The 19283-nt window shown below is 42.1% G+C and overlaps 1 protein-coding gene across 1 annotated transcript in view; it reads right to left on the bottom strand.

Annotated features, from left to right (window-relative positions):
- Positions 1-10671, bottom strand: part of NMNAT2 (nicotinamide nucleotide adenylyltransferase 2) — a 182378-nt gene extending 171707 nt beyond the window's left edge. Inside the window, exon 1 of the mRNA XM_003815625.5 lies at positions 10381-10671. Coding sequence (XP_003815673.1) covers positions 10381-10465 — 85 coding nt within the window. The 5' untranslated portion in view covers positions 10466-10671. The remainder of the gene's footprint in view (positions 1-10380) is intronic.
- Positions 10672-19283: the final 8612 nt, after the last annotated feature.

The following is a 19283-nucleotide window of genomic DNA, read 5'->3' as shown; positions in this document are numbered from 1 at the left end:
AGTAGCTGGGACTACAGGCATGTGCCACCACGCCCGGCTAATTTTTTGTATTTTTAGTAGAGATGGGGTTTCACCTTGTTAGCCAGGATGGTCTCGATCTCCTGACCTCATGATCCACCTGCCTTGGCCTCCCAAAGTGCTGGGATTACAGGTGTGAGCCACCATGCCCGGCCGAAAGGATCGCTCTGATTATTTGTTAAGAAATGAGTGTTGCAACCAAGAGTGGAAGCAGACAGACCAGTTAAGAAGCTATTGCAATAATTCAAATGAAAGATAACAGTGGCTTGCACCAGGGATGTAGATGGAGAGAGGTTGTTGGTCTTAGTTATATTTTGAAGATAAAGAGATTCCAAAACATTTGGACATAAATAGTGTGTCCAAAACAGGGAATAATTAAGCATTAGTCCAAGGTTTTTGGCCTAAGAAACTGAAACAAGAATAAAACTATAAGCATTTAGTCTTATCTAGGGAATATGCTTTACTATCTCTTCTACTGCCTGGTAAATATTAAATGAGGTCAATATGTTGCAGCATGTCTATTCATGTGGAGGCAATTTGATGTAGGAGGAAAAACAGAAAAAGAATGCTATTTAGCTGCCATCACTTCCAGGGTTTAGCCTCAGAGTCTTGCTCCCTTGCTACTTCCTCCTCTTAACCTCTTATTGCCACGATTATAAGAATTTTCCTGGCTGGCTCACTCGTATAATGCTAAAGAGAATTATGCATTAAATTTAATAAAAATTAGCTTAATGGCAGTATGGTTTAAAGAAGCTCAAATAAAGTGGCTTCATGATTAGGATGATAATGGGGAAGATGATGATACTAGTAGTGGTCATAATATTTGCCTTTGCTGCAGAGTTTACAAATCACGGAGACACTGGAAGATGTAAAGGGAGGAGGGAGCCAATACCAGGAGGATGGCCTTGGTCACACCACGTAAGCCACTGAAAGATCTTTTTAAGCTGAAAGACTTCTGAGGCTAGCTGCCAAACTCCAAAAAAAGCAAACGCGTTCCATGCAATTGAGTGCTTATAACTGGAAGATCTCTGGCAGTGGAAAACGTCCCTCCTTGTAAACTGATGCTGCATTTACATATATTGAGATATGGAACACATCCCTAAATAAAGTTATGTAATTCTCTATAAAATGAACTCCTTTATCTCAGGTCTTAGTCTGTAACATCGAATCCTAAAGAATTACTTCAAATGCCTTTGTTTAACCAAAATTTTGTGTATTGAATATGTTTTAAAAAAATTTTTAAGACAAGGTCTTGCTCTGTTGCCCAGGATGGAGTGCAGTGCTGCGATAATGGCTGACTACAACCTTGAACTCCTGGGCTCAAGCAATTCTCCTGCCTTAGACTTCAAAGCACTGGGATTATAGGCATGTGCTACCACACCCTGCCTGAAGAAAATATTTTTGCGTTCCTTTGTGTAGTTAGGATCTTTTTGAGCAATTCAGGATGATCCAAAAACCAAGCGTGAACAAGAACTTACTAGAAAGTGTATTTCACAGCATCATGAAATATTAGCTAAACAACCACCAGAACACTGTTCTGGTGGCCAAGAGGACAATTACATTGAAAAACTAAGACTTGAATTTTTTGAAAGAAACACTTTCAAAACTGATTTTCATTATCTCTTCCAGTCATGCATGGATTAATTCTAAACTATTGCCTATCAAAAGAAAAATAACAAAATAAATATATTATCTGTCTACTTTTTCATTTTCCTTTTGTGTCTGTGAATATCTTTGAAACAGAGAAGTTCAAACTTGAATGTTGGCAGGTTATGCTTTTTAGTTTGTCTCCACACTTTAGGCTGTTCATTTGACTTGATCTAAAATTGGAAATGTATGTAGAAATGTTTCTCTGAGACCCATAACATTTCAAAGGATGTTCCTACTAAGCAATAATCAAATGATTTGAGAAATAATTGAATTACCTTAATTCTGATAGTTCTAAGCAGAAAGGCTTACAAATATAGAATAGGGTCAAGTAAAACAAAAAGAGAAGAGAAACTGAAATAAATATTTCAAGACTCTTAGGACATCAGCTCTGTTCTTCATTATACCCTATTGCTTATTTTGGAATAAATTCTAGATAGGAGATTTGCCTCTCATGGTGAGGTTGTTTTCATATGAGCCTCAGTTAGTCAGTGCAGCAGAAAAAAGTAAATTGAGTCAACAGTTTGTGTGAACACAAATGTCTACATTTTCTTTTTCAGCCCATTATTCTTGTGTCATGAGCAGACACTGCTCCTGCTAGTGAGACCACCTTGAGTGATCCATGAGTTACCACTTGTGTACCTTCAACTTACCAACAAATTAGGTAGGATTCCCAAGCACCTACATTTTTTTTTTGAGATGGTGTCTTGCTCTATTGCCCAGGCTGGAGTGCAGTGGCAAGATCTCAGCTCACTGCAACCTCCACCTCCCAGATTCAAGCAATTCTCCTGCCTCAGCCTCCCGAGTAGCTGGGATTACAGGTGCCCGCCACCACCCTTGGCTAATTTTTGTATTTTTAGTAGAGACGGGGTTTCACCATGTTGGCCAGGCTGGTCTTGAATTCTTAACCTCATGATCTGTCCGCCTCAACCTCCCAAAGTGCTGGGATTACAGGCAGGAGCTGCTGCGCCTGGCTACTTTTTTTTTTTTTTTTTGGAGACAGGGTCTCACTCTGTTGCCCAGGCTGGAGTGCAGTGGTGCCAACATGACAGATTGCAGCCTTGACCTCCTTGGGCTCACGATCCTTCCATGTCAGCCTCTCATCACTCAAGTGATCCTTCCACCTCAGCCTCCCATGCAGCTAGGACTATGGGCACGTGCCATGAAGCCCGGCTAATTTTTATATTTTTAGTAGAGATGGGGTTTCACCATGTTGCCCAGGCTGGTCTCAAACTGCTAGGCTCAAGTGCTACACTGGCCTCAGCCTCCCAAAGTGTTGAGATTATAGGCATGAGCCACCATGCCCAACCCCAAGCATCTACTTAAGTGTACTGTCACAGCCATCATCAGAGTGGTGGGCAAGTCAAAAGTGGTTTTGTGAACTACTATCAGTTATTCCCAATTTTACATCCTCAACATTAAAAAAGAGTCAAATTTAGGATATTGATTCTCTTCCATTTTATAATTTTTTTAAAAAAGCAGAAAACCTTTCTTTTAGCATTTTATTTCCATACTGTTAATAAACTTAATATCTTTCTTGCAAATGAAGAAATTTTAATAATCTAACTGGAATCTACTGGGAGCTTTCATTATAAGACTCAGATATCCCAGGTCACAAAGAAACTTTGAATTTAGGTATTCTGCCACATCAGTGCTTGGTTAGAACACATATTACCAAAATTTTAAAGTAAGAAATATGAGTCTTTATTTTCCCCACCAACCCCAAATCTCCTTCTCCTCTAGCATTTTCTATTCATCCACCTTGGACAGAAACCTACAAATTACCCTGGACTACTTCACCATCACACACTCATCACATCACCAAATGAAGATCTCTCTCTCTCTCTTTTTTTTTTTTTTTTTTTGAGATGTAGTCTCACTCTGTCACCCAGGCTGGAGTGCAGTGGCGCAATCTCAGCTCACTGCAACCTCCGCCTCCCGGGTTCAAGTGATTCTCCTGCCTCAGCCTCCCAAGTAGCTGGTACTACAAGCGTGTACCACCACGCCCGGATAATTTTTTGTATTTTTAGTAGAGATGGGGTTTCACCATGTTAGCCAGGATGGTCTCGATCTCCTGACCTCGTGATCTGCCCGCCTCAGCTTCTCAAAGTGCTGTGGTTACAGGCGTGAGCCACTGCACCCAGCCAAACGAAGATCTCTTTTACCTCCTAAATAACCTTCGGATACATTCATTCTCCATCCCAGAAACCACCAGCCTGGGCCAGGTGACCATCTTCTTTGGGTTGAATCCTGTATTGCTGAAATACATGCCTAATTGGTCACCACATTCTTGCCCTTCACCAATCTACATTCAACATTTAATTAAATCATAATTTAAAGATATGGCTATGTTACCCCTTTACTTTAAAAACAATGCAATGTCTTCTCATTGCCATTGGGATAAAGTCTAAAGTCTTTAACATGACTTAGGAGCCTTCACAACTGTTCAGATATTCAACTACCTCTCTCTAGTCTCACCACTCACTCCCCTTCTCCTTGAGCCTTCCTGAATTTTCCTTGTTCTATTATTCTGTGTCTCTGTCTCTTCACCCTAGCCTTTGCACATGGCTGATTTCTCTGCCTGGAACAAGATTCTATACATTCATTTAAAAAATCTATTCAACAACTGTTATGGAGATCCTACTATATGCTAGGTACTAGGAAATATATCAGTTATGACATCAGGCGTTGTTTCTGTCTTCAAAATCTTAAGGTCTACCATGGGAAACAGCCATAAAACATATGAGATGAGAGTTATGGCCTGGAAAGCATAAGGTGATGTGGGAACAAATGTCAGCGTAGCCAGAATTAATTTAGGCGTCAGTGGAGGTTCCCTGAGAAACTATCATTGAAGCTAAAATCTGAAGAATGAATAGGTGTTAGCTGAGGTAACAGAAGAGTGGGAAGAAAGGAGGAAGTTGGGGGAGTTATGAAAGCCCATTCCAATGCAAAGTTAAATGAAAAATATAAGAGTATTCAGAAAAGAAAGACCTTTTTGGTTAGACACGGCTATCTTTGTTGGATATATTTTGTTGGTGGCCTGTGTTGCCAAGGAAAAAAATTTGTAAGGTTCTCACGACCCTTTGTTGACAGCTAAGTTCAAATGGCTTCTTCTTTCATAGGTGCTACTGCAATTATAAGGGAATAAAAAAGAAACATCATGAATGAGAGAGTCTAGATATCAAGAAAGTGGTTCTACACTGATTTTTGCTGATGAATTTGACCCAATGACTTACACATGTACCTCTGCCTTATCAATTGTAAAAGGGGATACTATTATTCAGTTTACCTTACAGGGTAGGATCAAATTAGACAGTGGTACAAAGGAAAAGAGTACCACATCTGCTTAATAGCTTTTTTAATATAAGAATTTCAATCATATTCAACAGCTTCTTGATTTATAGCGGTTCTATATATATTAGTAGCAACTCAAATTCATTTTTCTTATGGTTTCTAGCTGTAGCAGTAGGGGCCGCATCTCCAATTTTGCAACAAGTAGCAGGCCCTCTTTATTACCCTTTAAGAAGGACAAAATTGGATTATGTCTCTTCAAATGATCCAGTTCGAAGCAAAAAAAAAATATTTTTGATAGAAAAACTGGAAAATCCAGTTATTTTACAATTATCAAAAAGCAGGATATAGCTGGATGCAGTGGCTCACATCTATAACCCCAGTTACTTGAGAGGCTGATGTGGGAGGATCGCTTGAGGTCAGGAGTTGGAGACCAGCCTCAGCAAAATAGCAAGACCCTGTCTCTAAAAGAATTTTTTTTTAATTAGCCACCAGGGCGTGCCCATGGTGCCTGTAGTCCTAACTACACAGGAGGCTGAGGTGAAAGGTCCGCTTGAGCCCAGAAAAAGAATTGAATTTGGTCATTTCTGGCTGTCACAGCCACCATGTCCTCCTGTTTTTGGTCACATTCTCCTGGATGCTGGTGGAGGGACTACTGCTGGAGAGCAAGGTGGTGGCTGTGAGCATGCACCCAGCCTAAGCATGAGACTGTACTATGCCACAGGCTGGGGTACTTGGAAAATGATTATAGTAGATCTTGTGCCATTTGAGTTATCAGTATTGTGGGTCTTTTCGAAGAAATATGATTTTTCTAAAGAAATATTAATTTTCTTTTTTCTTTTTTTTTTGAGATGGAGTCTTGCTCTGTCTCCCAGGCTGGAGTGCAGTGGCGCGATCTCGGCTCACTGCAAGCTCCGCCTCCCGGGTTCACGCCATTCTCCTGCCTCAGCCTCCCGAGTAGCTGGGACTACAGGCGGCCGCAACCACGCCCAGCTAATTTTTTTGTGTTTTTAGTAGAGATGGGGTTTCACCGTGTTCGCCAGGATGGTCTCGATCTCCTGACCTCGTGATCCGCCCGCCTCGGCCTCCCAAAGTGCTGGGATTACAGGCGTGAGCCACCGCGCCCGGCCTAGAAATATTAATTTTCAAAAACAGCGGCTGCCATAAGTTCCCAATTCCAATTGTTCTCACTGAAGCTTATTTCAGAAAGCTCTCCCTGGTATTAACCACCCGACCTGAATGAATGACTCCTTGCAACCTGGTCATTCCTCTCTGTCAGGCATCAGACCTCTGACTGGCTTAAAAGGAGGAAAGATGCTAGACTTTGGTAATTTTTGGAGACAATATCAGAGCGCAGTGAAAAGATAATAGTTTTTGGAGTCAGTTAGATCTGGATTTAAACTGCAGCTAGCAGAAACAGGAGTTTGAGGCTGCAGGAAGCCATGACCCTGCTGCCGCACTACAGCCTGGGCAACAGAGCAAGACCCTATATCTACAAATTAAAATAGAAAAAATACAAAAAATAGCTAGAAATATTTCTGCTGTGATGAAATTCCCCAATTCCTCTGTTTTTGTTTATATAGCCAAATTAATCTGAGCTGTCCTTTCTTACTTTTCTATTTAAACTTGCTCTCTGACTTCCCAGTGGTAGATTTATTGACAAATATAGCTATAAATGTAAAGAAAGCTACATTAAATTATAATCTCTACATAGTTAAAAACTAAGCAGTTACATTTTTTAAAACTTCCAATTCCACATTATCTTCTTATGTAATGAGGCAGACCCATGAGATATGACATCATTCCTTTATGAGTTTACTTTGCCAAAAACTTTTACTCATCCCTGAAAGCATTTTAGTTACAGTTGAGTATACAAGTGTCAAATATCTCTCACAAATACTATTTTTTCCTGTATGTTTCTATAGTTTCAAATAGGAGAAATAATATCAACTTCCCTTTCAGAGTAAAAGAAAAGTTCATTCTAAAAATATTTACAAATATTGAGAATTGTACAAGTGCTACTTTACAAAGATGAAGAGTGAGTCTTTAGTTTTGAATGCCACTTCTCTTTTTGTTTACCGTCTCTCTTTTTCCTTTGGTAAGAAGTTGAATTTCAGGATATAGGAGCTCTATTTAAAATGACTAATTTCAAAGTCCTGTTTGTGTCCATTTTTTTAAAAAAAAAATTATTACAAATTTCAGTCACCTTAAAGAAAGCTTGAAAAAAAAATTTTAAGGCAGAGTCTGGCTGTATTACCTAGAATAGAGTGCAGTGCGCTATCTTGGCATACTGCAACCTCCGCCTCCCAGGCTCCCACCTCAGCCATCCTCCCACCTCAGCCTCCAGAGTAGCTGGGACTGCAGGCATGCAGCACCATACCTGGCTAATTTTTATGTTTTTTGTAGAGATGGGGTTTCATCGTGTTGCCCAGTCTGGTCTCAAACTCCTGAGCTCATGTGTTATGTCCATCTTCACCTCCCAAAGTGCTGGGATTGTAGGAGTGAGCCACCACGCCTGGCCAAAAGTTTGATAATTTAGTTGTATTAATTATTTCCGTGTTGTCAGAGAGAAAATTTTTAAAGCAATTTAAAAGGAGGAAATAGTTCATAAATAACTGGTTTCTTTAGACATGAGACAAAGATCTTAAGGAAATGCATATACATGAATCTCACTTAGTTGATGGCCAGTTTAATTCTCTTAGTTTATGGTTCATGAAAATAGAGTGTTCATGGAATTATGCAGTCAGAAGTTGAGCGGGCACTTCCTCCAGCCTTTGTTGCAGTATGAAGGCCTCTGCAAGAGGAATCAGGAACATGAGGCTCAAGTCTCAGTGCCACACATTCTCCATGTGTGTTCATAAGTCACTTGGCTTCTGTCAGTTTCTCATTTGTAAAATAAAGGTAATAATGTTTTTCTTATAAGGGTTTTAACAGGAATAAGTAACATAACATAGATGAAATGGCTTTGTTAACCAGAACTGCTCTACAAAAATAAATTATAAAATTTATCCAGAGCTCAAAGATTCCAATAAGACATTCTACCAAAAATAGTTTAATGTGTATTTTGTGTTCTTATTCTTGCCTCATTTTCACCTGTTTATGTGCTAAATTCTTCATTAGGTAATAAACTCCTTAAAGCCATAGTGAGTGAGCATATCATATCCTTTTTTTGTATTACTCTCTGTATTATACTTTAATGGACATGCAAAGGACTTTGTTCACATTCTGCCCTGGTCCTCAGTTCTTATACTAAGTAAATAATCGTTACTGCCAAAAGTCTCCTTTCACCTTTCTATATCTAAACCCTTCCACTGCAACTCAGGTCTATTTCCACATAGTCTATCCTTGAAGCTCATGGAGAATTGGCAGGTCAGCATTCGCTTAACAAAAGCCTTTATTACTGTTAACAAAGAATCTTCAGCTACAAGACAGAATCTTTGGTTCTCAATCCAAATCTGTTTCTCTTGTAATCTAAAACAACTGGGATTTCCTAGCTTCAGGAAGAAAGGAGCAGTACCCGCTGGGTCATCAAAGATTCTTAGAGCCACAGAGTTTCATCCCCAGCCCAATGGCTCTTCCCTACTCCTCCTTTCTCTTGGTTCCAAAGGAAAACCCATCATTGCCTGGTCAAGGGAGAGGAGTAAAGTGCATCAACATAAAGTGCTAGAGGACATATGGACAGACAGGAAAAGAAGGAAAGGGATGAAGACACCAGCATCAAAGGAAAGTGAAAGTGGAGTGTTCTTAGGGCACTGATAGTCCTTAGAAGACTGACGACATGCTCTTGTCTACCCTGATGCTTGAACAGAAGTCCTTATTTAACAGGCAAGTTGGCATTGGTTCTTAATAAAAGACTTTTAAAAGCTGAAGGAATGGTGAAGAAGGGATGGCTATCTCTCAGCCTCCCTCCTTCTATCGTGTAGATATGCCTACCCGATTTGCCCTTTGCTCAAAGTAGTTCTATATTCTTTCCATGAGGTTTTTAACAAGCGAGCCCAGTTCAGCGCACCTTTTAAGTTTAAAGATGAATATTTTTAGCCTAAGCCACCTCGCCCTGTCTTTACCGCTGTGGTGTGGTTTTCACTAAACCTCCCTAGGAGGGCTCGCGCAGTCCTCAGGCTCCGGATAAACACGTGTGCCCGCATCCAGCTCCGGCGCGCCCTGAATTTCAGCACCGCCGCCTCTGGAGAGCGCCTTGCTGGCGGGCCAGGTCAGGGCCTCCCACCCGCTCTCTCATCCATCCCAGCCCACTCGCTCTTCCCTACTCCTCGCTTCTCTCAGTTTCAAGAAAAAGCACCCCCAACTTCTAACTTCTCAATTCCTGCTTCTAAAGTGACCTCCGCGTCCCTCTTTCCGTGTCTAAACGCTCATGCCCCGCGCCTTTGAGTCCTACGAGCAGCTGCGAAGCCCCGTGGTTTCCCACCGGTGGCGCGAGACCTCCAATAGGCATCTATCGATCACTTTTCCCCTATCGCTGCTGGACCCCGAACCAGCCAGCCGGATGCCCCCGCTCGCTCTCTCTGACTCCACGCCCCAAAGCTTCTAAGAAACAAACGCGCGATGATGAGTCCCCTCCCCCCAACACGCACACGCATATACTCACACACAGTCATTCGCACATTCGTACACACACTAGACGCCTCAAGCCTTCCGAGTGCCCTCGCCACCCTGGGCAGAGCCTCAGCCAACTTGGGCCCCGATCCTTCGGCTCCGGCTCGCGCAGGGCCTCCCGCAGCCTCCGCCCGGCCCCCTCCCCGACCTGGGCAGCGGGTCCCTGAGGCCGAACCTAGGCGGAAAAGGGCCCCCTCCCTATTCACTCAGCATCCACCTCGCGCGGGCAATACACGGCCCACAATTCCCAAACACTCGTCCCTGGGCCGCCCAGAATCACCAGCCAAATCCGAAATTAATCTTGAAGCCCCAGCCCCTGTCACTGGTGTGTCGGGCGCGAGTGTGTTTGCGAATCCCAGGCACATACATGATTTAACTCCTTCGAGCTTTCGGCCCATCCTAAACAAACAGCACGTTATCTCCAGCCCCCTCCTCCCCTACTCGACGCCCCAACCTCTGCCCCCATCCCGGTCTTCGCCAGCCAGGTAGCCGAACCACCGCACCGCCGCACTCCAGTTCTGGTATCTCGAACCCCTGCCCAGCCCCAAATGATACTCGTCTCTAGTCCCCTCCCATCCCCCACCTTTGGCCCCCTGCGAGCCGGGTCTGGCCCCGGCAAGTGACGCCTCGGAAACGCAGTCTGCGTCCCCTCCCCTGATTCCAAAATAAAGGGGCCGACCTCCACCAGCTGGATGAGCCGGCGCACCCTTCGGAAGGGGCACATGCCTTCCCGTTCGATCGCCCTGGAAAACACAGGTGCCTGGGAAAGGAGAGGAGCGGAAGCGGCTTCCAGAGGTGGGCGGGAGGACTCACCAAACATCTGAATGTGCCCTTTGGTGATGGGATTGAAGCTGCCGCAGGCGAGCAAGATAACGTGGGTCTTGGTGGTCTCGGTCATGGTGCAGATGGGTCCTTCGCAGTGGTCTAGGGGTTGCCTCTCTTTTTGTGTCTCGTTGTGTCTGCAGAGGGAGAAAGGAAGGCGAGGCTCCGGCGGTGGATGCTGTGGACTCCAAGGAGCCGCTCCAGACGCAAACCGCGTCACTCTCCGCCTCCCCTTAACGCTTGCAGCTCCGGCTAGATCCGAGGCTGCTTTTGTATTGCTCTGCTCTCTTCTCTCCTCGGTCGCTCTCTTTTCGTTCTAGCTTCCTTCGCATCTCTCGTCCTGGTGCCCCACCCCATCCTCGCTATCGCCCCCAGCCCACTTCACTCCATCACTGTCTTCCTTACAGTTTATCCAGAAGGCAAGACGTGGTATCCAAGCTCAGAACCAAGAGCCCACAGCATGGTGTGAGCTCTTTCTGCCTCTTGCCTCATCTTGATTCAGTTTTCCTTCTCACTCTAACATTTTTCTGTCCCCCCTACTTCCTCTAACATCTCCAAGTTAAAAAATGTTTGATCTTAAGGTATTTTTTCTTTCTCTCTTCCTCAAAATTTTAAGTGAGAAATGACCATTGTTTATTTCAGTAGTATTCATTTCTGCTTTTCCTTTTTCCTTTATCTGATGATTCCAAACTATTGAGTTGAGTCCAAATCTTGATCTGCTGGCTGCAGAGAGATAGGGGTGATCTAAGCCCTTCCTCTGCAATACTGATCCTTTTCGTGGGCGAAGCAATGCTATCCGTTTGAGAGAACATGAAGGGGGCAGAGTTACTAAAACTGTATTAGAAAATTATGGGGATCCGCCGGGTGCGGTGGCTCATGCCTGTAATCTCAGCACTTTGGGAGGCCGAGGCGGGTGGATCACGAGGTCAGGAGTTCGAGACCAGCCTGGCCAGCACGGTGAAACCCTGTCTCTACTAAAAAACAAATACAAAAACTAGCCGGGCATGGTGGCACGTGCTTGTAATCCCAGCTACTCAGGAGGCTGAGGCAGGAGAATTGCTTGAACCCGGGAGGCAGAGGTTGCAGTGAGCGGAGATCGCACCACTGCACTCCAGCCTGGGTGACAGCAAGAATCCATCTCGAAACAAAAAAAGAAAGAAAAAAGAAAATGATGGGGATCCTCCATAAGCTACCAAAGTTGAGACAAAGACTTACCATTTAACAAGTGTTTCTTGAGGGCTCATTATGTGTCAAGTATTGCTATAAACCCTGCTGGTGAAGCAAAGTCACTGTCTTCATTTTACTGGAGGAAGATAGACAATAAATATTAGATGGTAATTGTGCGATGCACAGTAAGTGAATGCAATTTACTCTCTGACAGAGCAGAGAGTGAGTGGAGAAGAGAGGACGAATCAAGTAGTCTGAGAAGGCCTCTCTGGGGAGGTGACATTTCAGTGAGACCTGAGTGACAGGAGTAGTTGCTAGCTCACATATTCAGGGACAGGGAAGGGCTTACTGTATTCATAGAAATGAAAGGCCAGTGTTGCTAGAAAGTATGGGCAAGGGGAAAAATGATACAAGACTGAGCAGCAGGTGATCAGGGCCAGATCAAATGGGGCTTGTAGGCTAGGGCAAGAGTTAGACACTTTTCTAAGTGGAATAATAACAAAAGGAAGCCACTGAAGTTTTTAAGCAGGGGAATAATATGTAATTTACATTTTTATAAGATCACTCTGGCTGCTGGGTGGAAAGGGAGGGCAAATGGGAAGACAAGGAAAGCATTTAGGAAAATCTGGTAGCCTAGGCAAGTGGAGTTGTCCTGAGACTAGGGTTTATAGAGACGGGAGCAATGAGAAGTAGATGGTCTCAGGATACGTTTTATAGATTTTGAAATTTGGCTTAAACAATGAGTAGACTGAAATTGAGAATGGTAGGGGAAGACAGATGTTCTATGCTTATACAACAGAAAGAACCAATAATTCTTTGCAGATGAATTGGATATAGAAGATAATTCTTTTTTTTTTTTTTTTGAGACAGGATCTCACTCTGTCACCCAGGCTGGAATGCAGTGGCATGATCTCAGCTCACCACAGCCTCGACCTCCTGGACTCAAGCAATCCTCCCACTTCAGCCTTGCAAGTAGCTGGTACTACAGGTGTTTGCCACCATGTCCAGCTAATTCTTTATGTTTTTTGTAGAGATGGGATCTCACTATATTGCCCAGGTTGGTCTTGAACTCCTGACCTCAAGCAATCCACCCATGGCAGCCTCCCAAACTGTTGAGATTAAAGGCATGGGTCACAGACCCAGCCAGAGCCAATAATTCTTAACTTAGAGATTGACAAGTACAAATACGTACCTATCCTGGGCTTCAAGTTTCTTGGATAAATTTCCACCCCATATTAGTGAGTTGGTCACTGTGTTTTTTCTTACCGAAGAGCATGTGGTAGGTGTGGAGTAAATATTTGTTAAATTATGATGAATAGCAAATCAACCCTAATACGCATAAAATTTCTAGTTTAAATAGAAGACTCCTAAGAACTGATGTATATTTATAATGGGGTTTTTATCTTCCCTAATATGATATGCAGATTAGTGGCTTAAAAAGAGCAAGAACTTGTAAAGGGAGGCTGACTCAGGTATGAAACTGACACTCACTAGCTAGGCAATTGACATAATTATAGTTAAGCAATCAATATTTATTGAGTGTCAGCCATGCACCAAGCCCTGATTTAGGGGCTGTGAACAAAACAGAGTCCCTGCTTTAATACAGCTCACATTCCAGGGGAAAACAACAGACCATAAACAAATGAATAAACATAATGGTAAAAAGTACCATAAAGAAAAATAAAGCAGAATGTGAAGAAAAGAGAAAGAAAGAAAATCCTCTTTTATTTGCAGTGGTCAAAGATGGCCTCTTTGATAAGACAGTGTTTGAACAGGGACCTAAATGAAGTGAAGGTGTGTGTCACTTGAATATCTAGGGAAGAATATACCAGGCAGGACTGCTAGTATAAAGGATCGGAAGACTAACAGTGCTTGGGGGTGTTTGACAAGCACACCAAGGTGACTGGAGAAAACAAAGAATGTGGAAAGCACTCAAAGACAGGTCCAAAAAGTAGGACAGATCATACAGGGCCTTGTAGGTCTTAATTAAGGCTCTGGTTTTTTCACTTAGAAGGGATGGGAAGCCATTCGAGGGTTTTGAGTGGAGAAGTGACATGAGGTGACTCAACGTTTGAAAAGTATGTTTGGCAGAAGATATAAATTTTGGAGTCTTCAGTGTAGTTTATATTTAAAGTCATGGGACTAGATGAGGTTACCTAGGGAGAAACAGATATACAGAGTGAAAAGGAGGTCCTCAGTTTCAACCCTGGGGCACACCAAATTAATAATAGTAGCTAACATTCATTGGGTGTTACTAGAAGCCCAAGCACTGTAAAATGTTTACAGATGTTAACTCATTTAACACTCACAATAACTCTGTGAGTCTGTATGATTTTATTCTATCTTAGAGATAAGCCTACAAGGACACAGGGAAATTAAGTAACTGGTCTGGGTTGAGACTGCTAGCATGTATGGAACCAGATTCAAACCCTGACAGTTTTGATTGAAGGCCCTACTCTTGATACAAGGCTACTCTCTCATCTTGTTTCACTGCTATGCTATACTGGCCATATTTGTAAAATGAGGAAAACAATACCCACCAAGCTGCAGAGATGTGAAGATTAGAGGTAATGTATGTAGAACACCTAGCATATAGTAGATGATCAATAAATGATAGCTAGTTCATAATTGAGAGAATAGGACTTCTTAGCAGAGATTGGAGAACAGACTGAGAGATACCTTACCATGTGCTAAGGTCTGAATATTTCTGTCCCCCAAAATTCATATATTGAAACCTAATCCCCCATGTCATGGTCTTAAGAGGTAGGGTGATATGGTTTGGATCCATGTCCTCACCCAAATTTCATGTTGAATTGTAATCCCACATTGGAGGTGGTGCCTAGTGGGAGGTGATTGGGTCATGGTGGCAATTTCTCATGGTTTAACACCATCCCCCATGTAGGTGTTGTCTTGATAGTGAGTTCTCATGAGATCTAGTTGTTTAAAAGTGTATAGCATCTCTTTCCACCCACTCCTCGTGCTCCAGCCATGTAAGTCCTGCCTGCTTCCCCCTTGACTTCCACCATGAGTAAAAATTTCCTGAGGCCTCCCTAGAAGCCGTTATGCATTCTGTACAAGCTGCAGAATCATAAGCCAATCAAACCTCTTTTCTTTATAAATTACCTAGTCTCAGATATTTCTTTAAAGCAGAGCAAGAACATACTAATGCACAGGGCCTTTGAGAAGTGACTAGATCATGAGCTGGAAGCCCTCATAAATGGGATTAAAAGAGGCTCAAGGGAGCTCATTTGTTCCTTCTACCAAGTGATGACATATCTATGAACCAGGCACCAAGCCCTCACCAGACACCGAATCTGCTGGTGCCTTAATCTTGGACTTCCCAGCCTCCAGTGAGGAATAATTTCTGTTGGATATAGCTGTTCCTAAAGCTAGATCTACCCATTAGACTTCCCAATTAAGTAAATCAATAAATTCCTTCTTTGGCTTAGTTCCAGTTGATATAATAAAGGCTTACCAATAAATGACTTGCCCAAAGCCACACAATAAGCAAACTCTAATTTGAATAGGGTTATTGTTATTTGTTTCTGAAATAGTCCTAAGTAATACAAGCAAGTTACAACATCTAGAAGTGTACAGTTACTAACCTTGAGCCACTTCAACTCCAGTAATAGAATGAATATGCATGTGAATACTGAGACTAGCAGGTCTAATTGGTGCAAATTTTTCTTATGCTTCCATTTCCACTGAAATTAGTTTAGTTATTACTAGGAAGTGTACTTTACGGGTTTGCTATATGGATCAAATAAAACCATGTGTGGTCCAGGCACGGTGGCTCATGTCTGTAATCCCAGCACTTTGGGAGGCTGAGGTGGGAGGATCACTTGAGACCAGGAGTTCGAGACCAGCCTGGCCAACATGGTGAAACTCTGTCCCTACTACAAATACAAAAATTATCCGGGCATGGAGACACGTGCCTGTAGTCCCAGCTATTCAGGAGGCTGAGGCACAAGAATCGCTTGAACCTGGGAGGCGGATGTTGCAGTGAGCCGAGATCATACCACTGCACTCCACCCTGGGCAATAGCGAGACTCTATGTCAATAAAACAAAATAAAATAAAATAAAATAAACCATGTGTGAGTAAAGAACTTTGTTAAAAAAGCATATTGTCAACTTTAGGTCAAACTTCACAGCTGCTAAATACAAACGCCAATTGTTTTTAAGTGTTTAGTTGTTTCTACTGATGCATTTGTCAAGAATGTTTCTGGAAGTTGCAAACTTGGAGAGTAATGGCTTTGGGAATATTCCAATAGTCTAAATATCAACCAATGAAAACAAATTGCCAAAAACATACCAATAATGAGTTTCAGTAAAAGCTGTTTTATAAGATGTAAGAATATCAAGTCTTGCACAATAGATGCACCTTAATATATAGTGATTTATTCTCAGGGATGCTTATTTTAACTTAGGTAATATTATTTTGTCCAATATTTCAACTTTCTGACAGCTGGAAATTACTTTAGGCTGTAAAGAAGGAAGCAGAGTCATTCTCCCACTGCCTAAACCTTCCAGTTCACTCAGGCCAGTTCAGTTTTCCAATAGTTCAAGGCAGACAGACCAAACCAGAACTTTCCATGCCATGAATACCTGTTCTGAAGGGGCAGGCTTAAGTGTCTATTGGGTCTGAGAGAGATGTGCATATGTGAAGTCTAACGAAGTGGGTATGTATGCTCATGGGCATGTAAGCTTACCTATTTCCCTATTTACCTAGACAAGATTGATTATACATTTTTATCACAAATTAGGGTAAAACTATTTCATGTTTATACAGCTGGCTTCCAAAGTAATATTAGGGGCTGGGCACAGTGGCTCACACCTCTAATCCCAGCACTTTGGGAGGTTGAGGTGGGCAGATCACTTGAGGTCAAGAGTTTGAGACCAGCTTGGCCAACATGGTGAAACCCCATCTCTACTAAAAATACAAAAATGAGCTGGTGTGGTGGCGTTTGCCTGTAATCCCAGCTACTCGGGAGGCTGCACCACTTCACACCATCCTGGGTTACACAGCAACTCTGTCTCAAAACAAGCAAACAAACAAACAACAAAGTAATATTAGGGATCATCCTTCACAGGAAGAACAAAAAGACACATCTATATTCCTGGAGTCAAGTCCTTCAGTTTCTAGAATCAAGTCAGCTATTGAATATTTATTTCGTATTTTTCTATTAAAAATATTATCCTAAGGAAACCCTGCCTCTTTGGGAAGAAAGTTTTCCACAACTGTTTATTTTTCTCTTTTGCTTTCTTCACTTTTCTTCAAGATAGATATCTTTAGGATAGAGCTAAAATGATTGGCATTTCTGTCTTCCTTTTCCTCACAAGCAAACATTTTTATGTCCATGGAATAAAAAATGTCCCTAGATCAAGATCCTCTTTCTTGCAGCTTTAAGCCTCCAAAATTTCACTCAGACTTGTAATTTATGTAATTATTCAAATAATAATTCACAAATGAAATATGTTCCCCATTTTTTTAAAGAGATGGGGTCTTGCTAATGTTGCTCTAGTTGGTCTTGAACTCCTGGCCTCAAGCAAACCTCCCACCTGGACCTCCCAAAGTACTGGGATTATAGGCATGAGCTGTCTCACCCAATTTATGTTCCCAAACTTTAAAACCTAATTATCAATTATAAGCATAGCAATACTTCTGGCACCACAGTGAAAGAGAGAAAGTACACAGGTTTCTGTAACCAATAAGCATTGCATACCATTAAAAATTATAAATTTCTTCAGCTAACTCAGATATTTGCTCATTTGTTCATCATGGCTTCTTTCAGATATTGGGGGAGGTGGTGCAAATTGAAAATTTTATATTTTCAATTATTTTCTTGAGACTGAAAATCTTACTACCTGTAAAGTTTTCCCAAGAGCAAAAATAGGAGACAGAAAAATCAGTACTAACAGACTTGGAAAGGGTATAATTGATTAAGAAGTAAAATTATTCCCTGAAATGACATCTGAGAATATCTTTGCCTCCTTCCTTTAAGTCACTCAAATGAAAAACACATTTGGCTCAAGGGAGAATTAAATAAAGGATAGGGAGATTAAAATACAAAATATTTTTTCCATTAGGTCAATACTTCACAATGTAGTTAAGTAAGCTCTAACTTGGAATTTGAATCCCATGACTCCCAAATTTATCAGATGTAAAAAATAACAGTGTCTCAGCTGAGCTACTCTAAACAACTCTCCCATAATAACTAAACTAATTTCAGAGGAAATGAAGGCACAAGAAACATTTGCACCAATCAGACCAGCTAGTCTCAATTTTCACAACCCATATTCCTTCTATGGCTGGAGTTGAAATAGTTCAAGGTTAGTAACTGTGTGCTTTCAATTTTTATTTTTATTATTATTATTTTTAAGACAGAGTCTCACACTGTCACCCGGGCTGGAGTGCAGGGGCGCCATCTTGGCTCACCGCAACCTCCATCTCCCTGGTTCAAGGGATTCTCCTGCCTCAGCCTCCCAAGTAGCTGGGATTACAGGTGCCCACCGCCATGCCAGGCTTATTTTTGTATTTTTAGCAGAGATGGGGTTTTAACGTGTTGGCCAGGCTGGTCTCGAACTCCTGACCTCAAGTGATCCGCCCACCTCAGCCTCCCAAAGTGCTGGGATTACAAGCGTGAACCACCACACCCGGCCCACTTTTAAATTTTATAAGTTGCTTGTATTACTCAGGATTGTTTCAGAAACAAATAACGGAAACCCTATTCAAGCTGGGGTTTAAGCCAAGGAGGAAATTTATTGATCTATTTGATTGGGAAGTCTAATGGGTAGATTCAGTTTTAGGGACAACTATATCCATAAATTCTGATAATATCATCAAGATCCTGTTTCTTTCTCTCACCACCTCTTATTTTACTTTCCTCGGTGATTCCTTTTATTCTCAGATGAATGCTCTCCACATTAAAACAAGATGGCTGCTGGCAGCCGTAAACAACATTGTCCTTACTGGTCATAATCCCACTGAAAGACAGCATCTTTGCCCAGAATGTCAATAAAAGTCTCAATGAAGACTCTGATTAGTCTACACTGATCATGTGCCCATCCTTAACAATCACTGTGACTAGAAAGAGGAATTGGTTGGCCAAACCTGGGTCATTTGCCCACACTAGGCTTGAAGGGGGAGGGGAATAGGAAGAAAAGCCAACTTCATCTGAATTTCTCAGACTAGGCTTGTAATAGAGGGTAGAGAAGCTTGACAATAAATATAGTGTTGCTATAAGAAGAAAATATGTAGTGTAAATATCGAGTTACAATCTGAAAATGTCTTCTTAATATCCGTAGGTCCAGCACCTTGTAAGAAGTAAACTCAGATTTATTAATTTTTGTGGGAGGGTAGAAACTGATGGAAAAAAAGGAAGGCATTCCAAGGGAAATGTGGTCCTGGATAAATTCAAGACATTTAGGCTGTAGCTTCTAGGGACTAAGGAGAGTGTGGGAGTTGCTCTCTTGAGGGTCAGAGATGGGAGCTTAATACTCTCTGAATCCAAGCTGGCCTTGTTGGCATCTAGAAGCTTCTAAACTTTGTTCTTTCTCTCTTGCTCCCTCCCTCCTACTTATTCCCTCCCTCCACATAATCTGTTATCTATGCCATGCATTAGCATCATCCTTCTCTGAAAGCTTCTTGGTTCCTGCTGCTCCATTGAAATGATTTGAATTTTCATGGCCCAAACTACGGCAAGGACTAAACATGACCTCCAGTTCC

The sequence above is a fragment of the Pan paniscus genome, chromosome 1 (assembly GCF_029289425.2).
Source record: "Pan paniscus chromosome 1, NHGRI_mPanPan1-v2.0_pri, whole genome shotgun sequence".
Classification (NCBI taxonomy): Eukaryota; Metazoa; Chordata; class Mammalia; order Primates; family Hominidae; genus Pan; species Pan paniscus.
The sequence above is the reverse complement of the archived record's forward strand: the minus strand, read 5'-3'. Positions and strand labels throughout refer to the sequence as shown.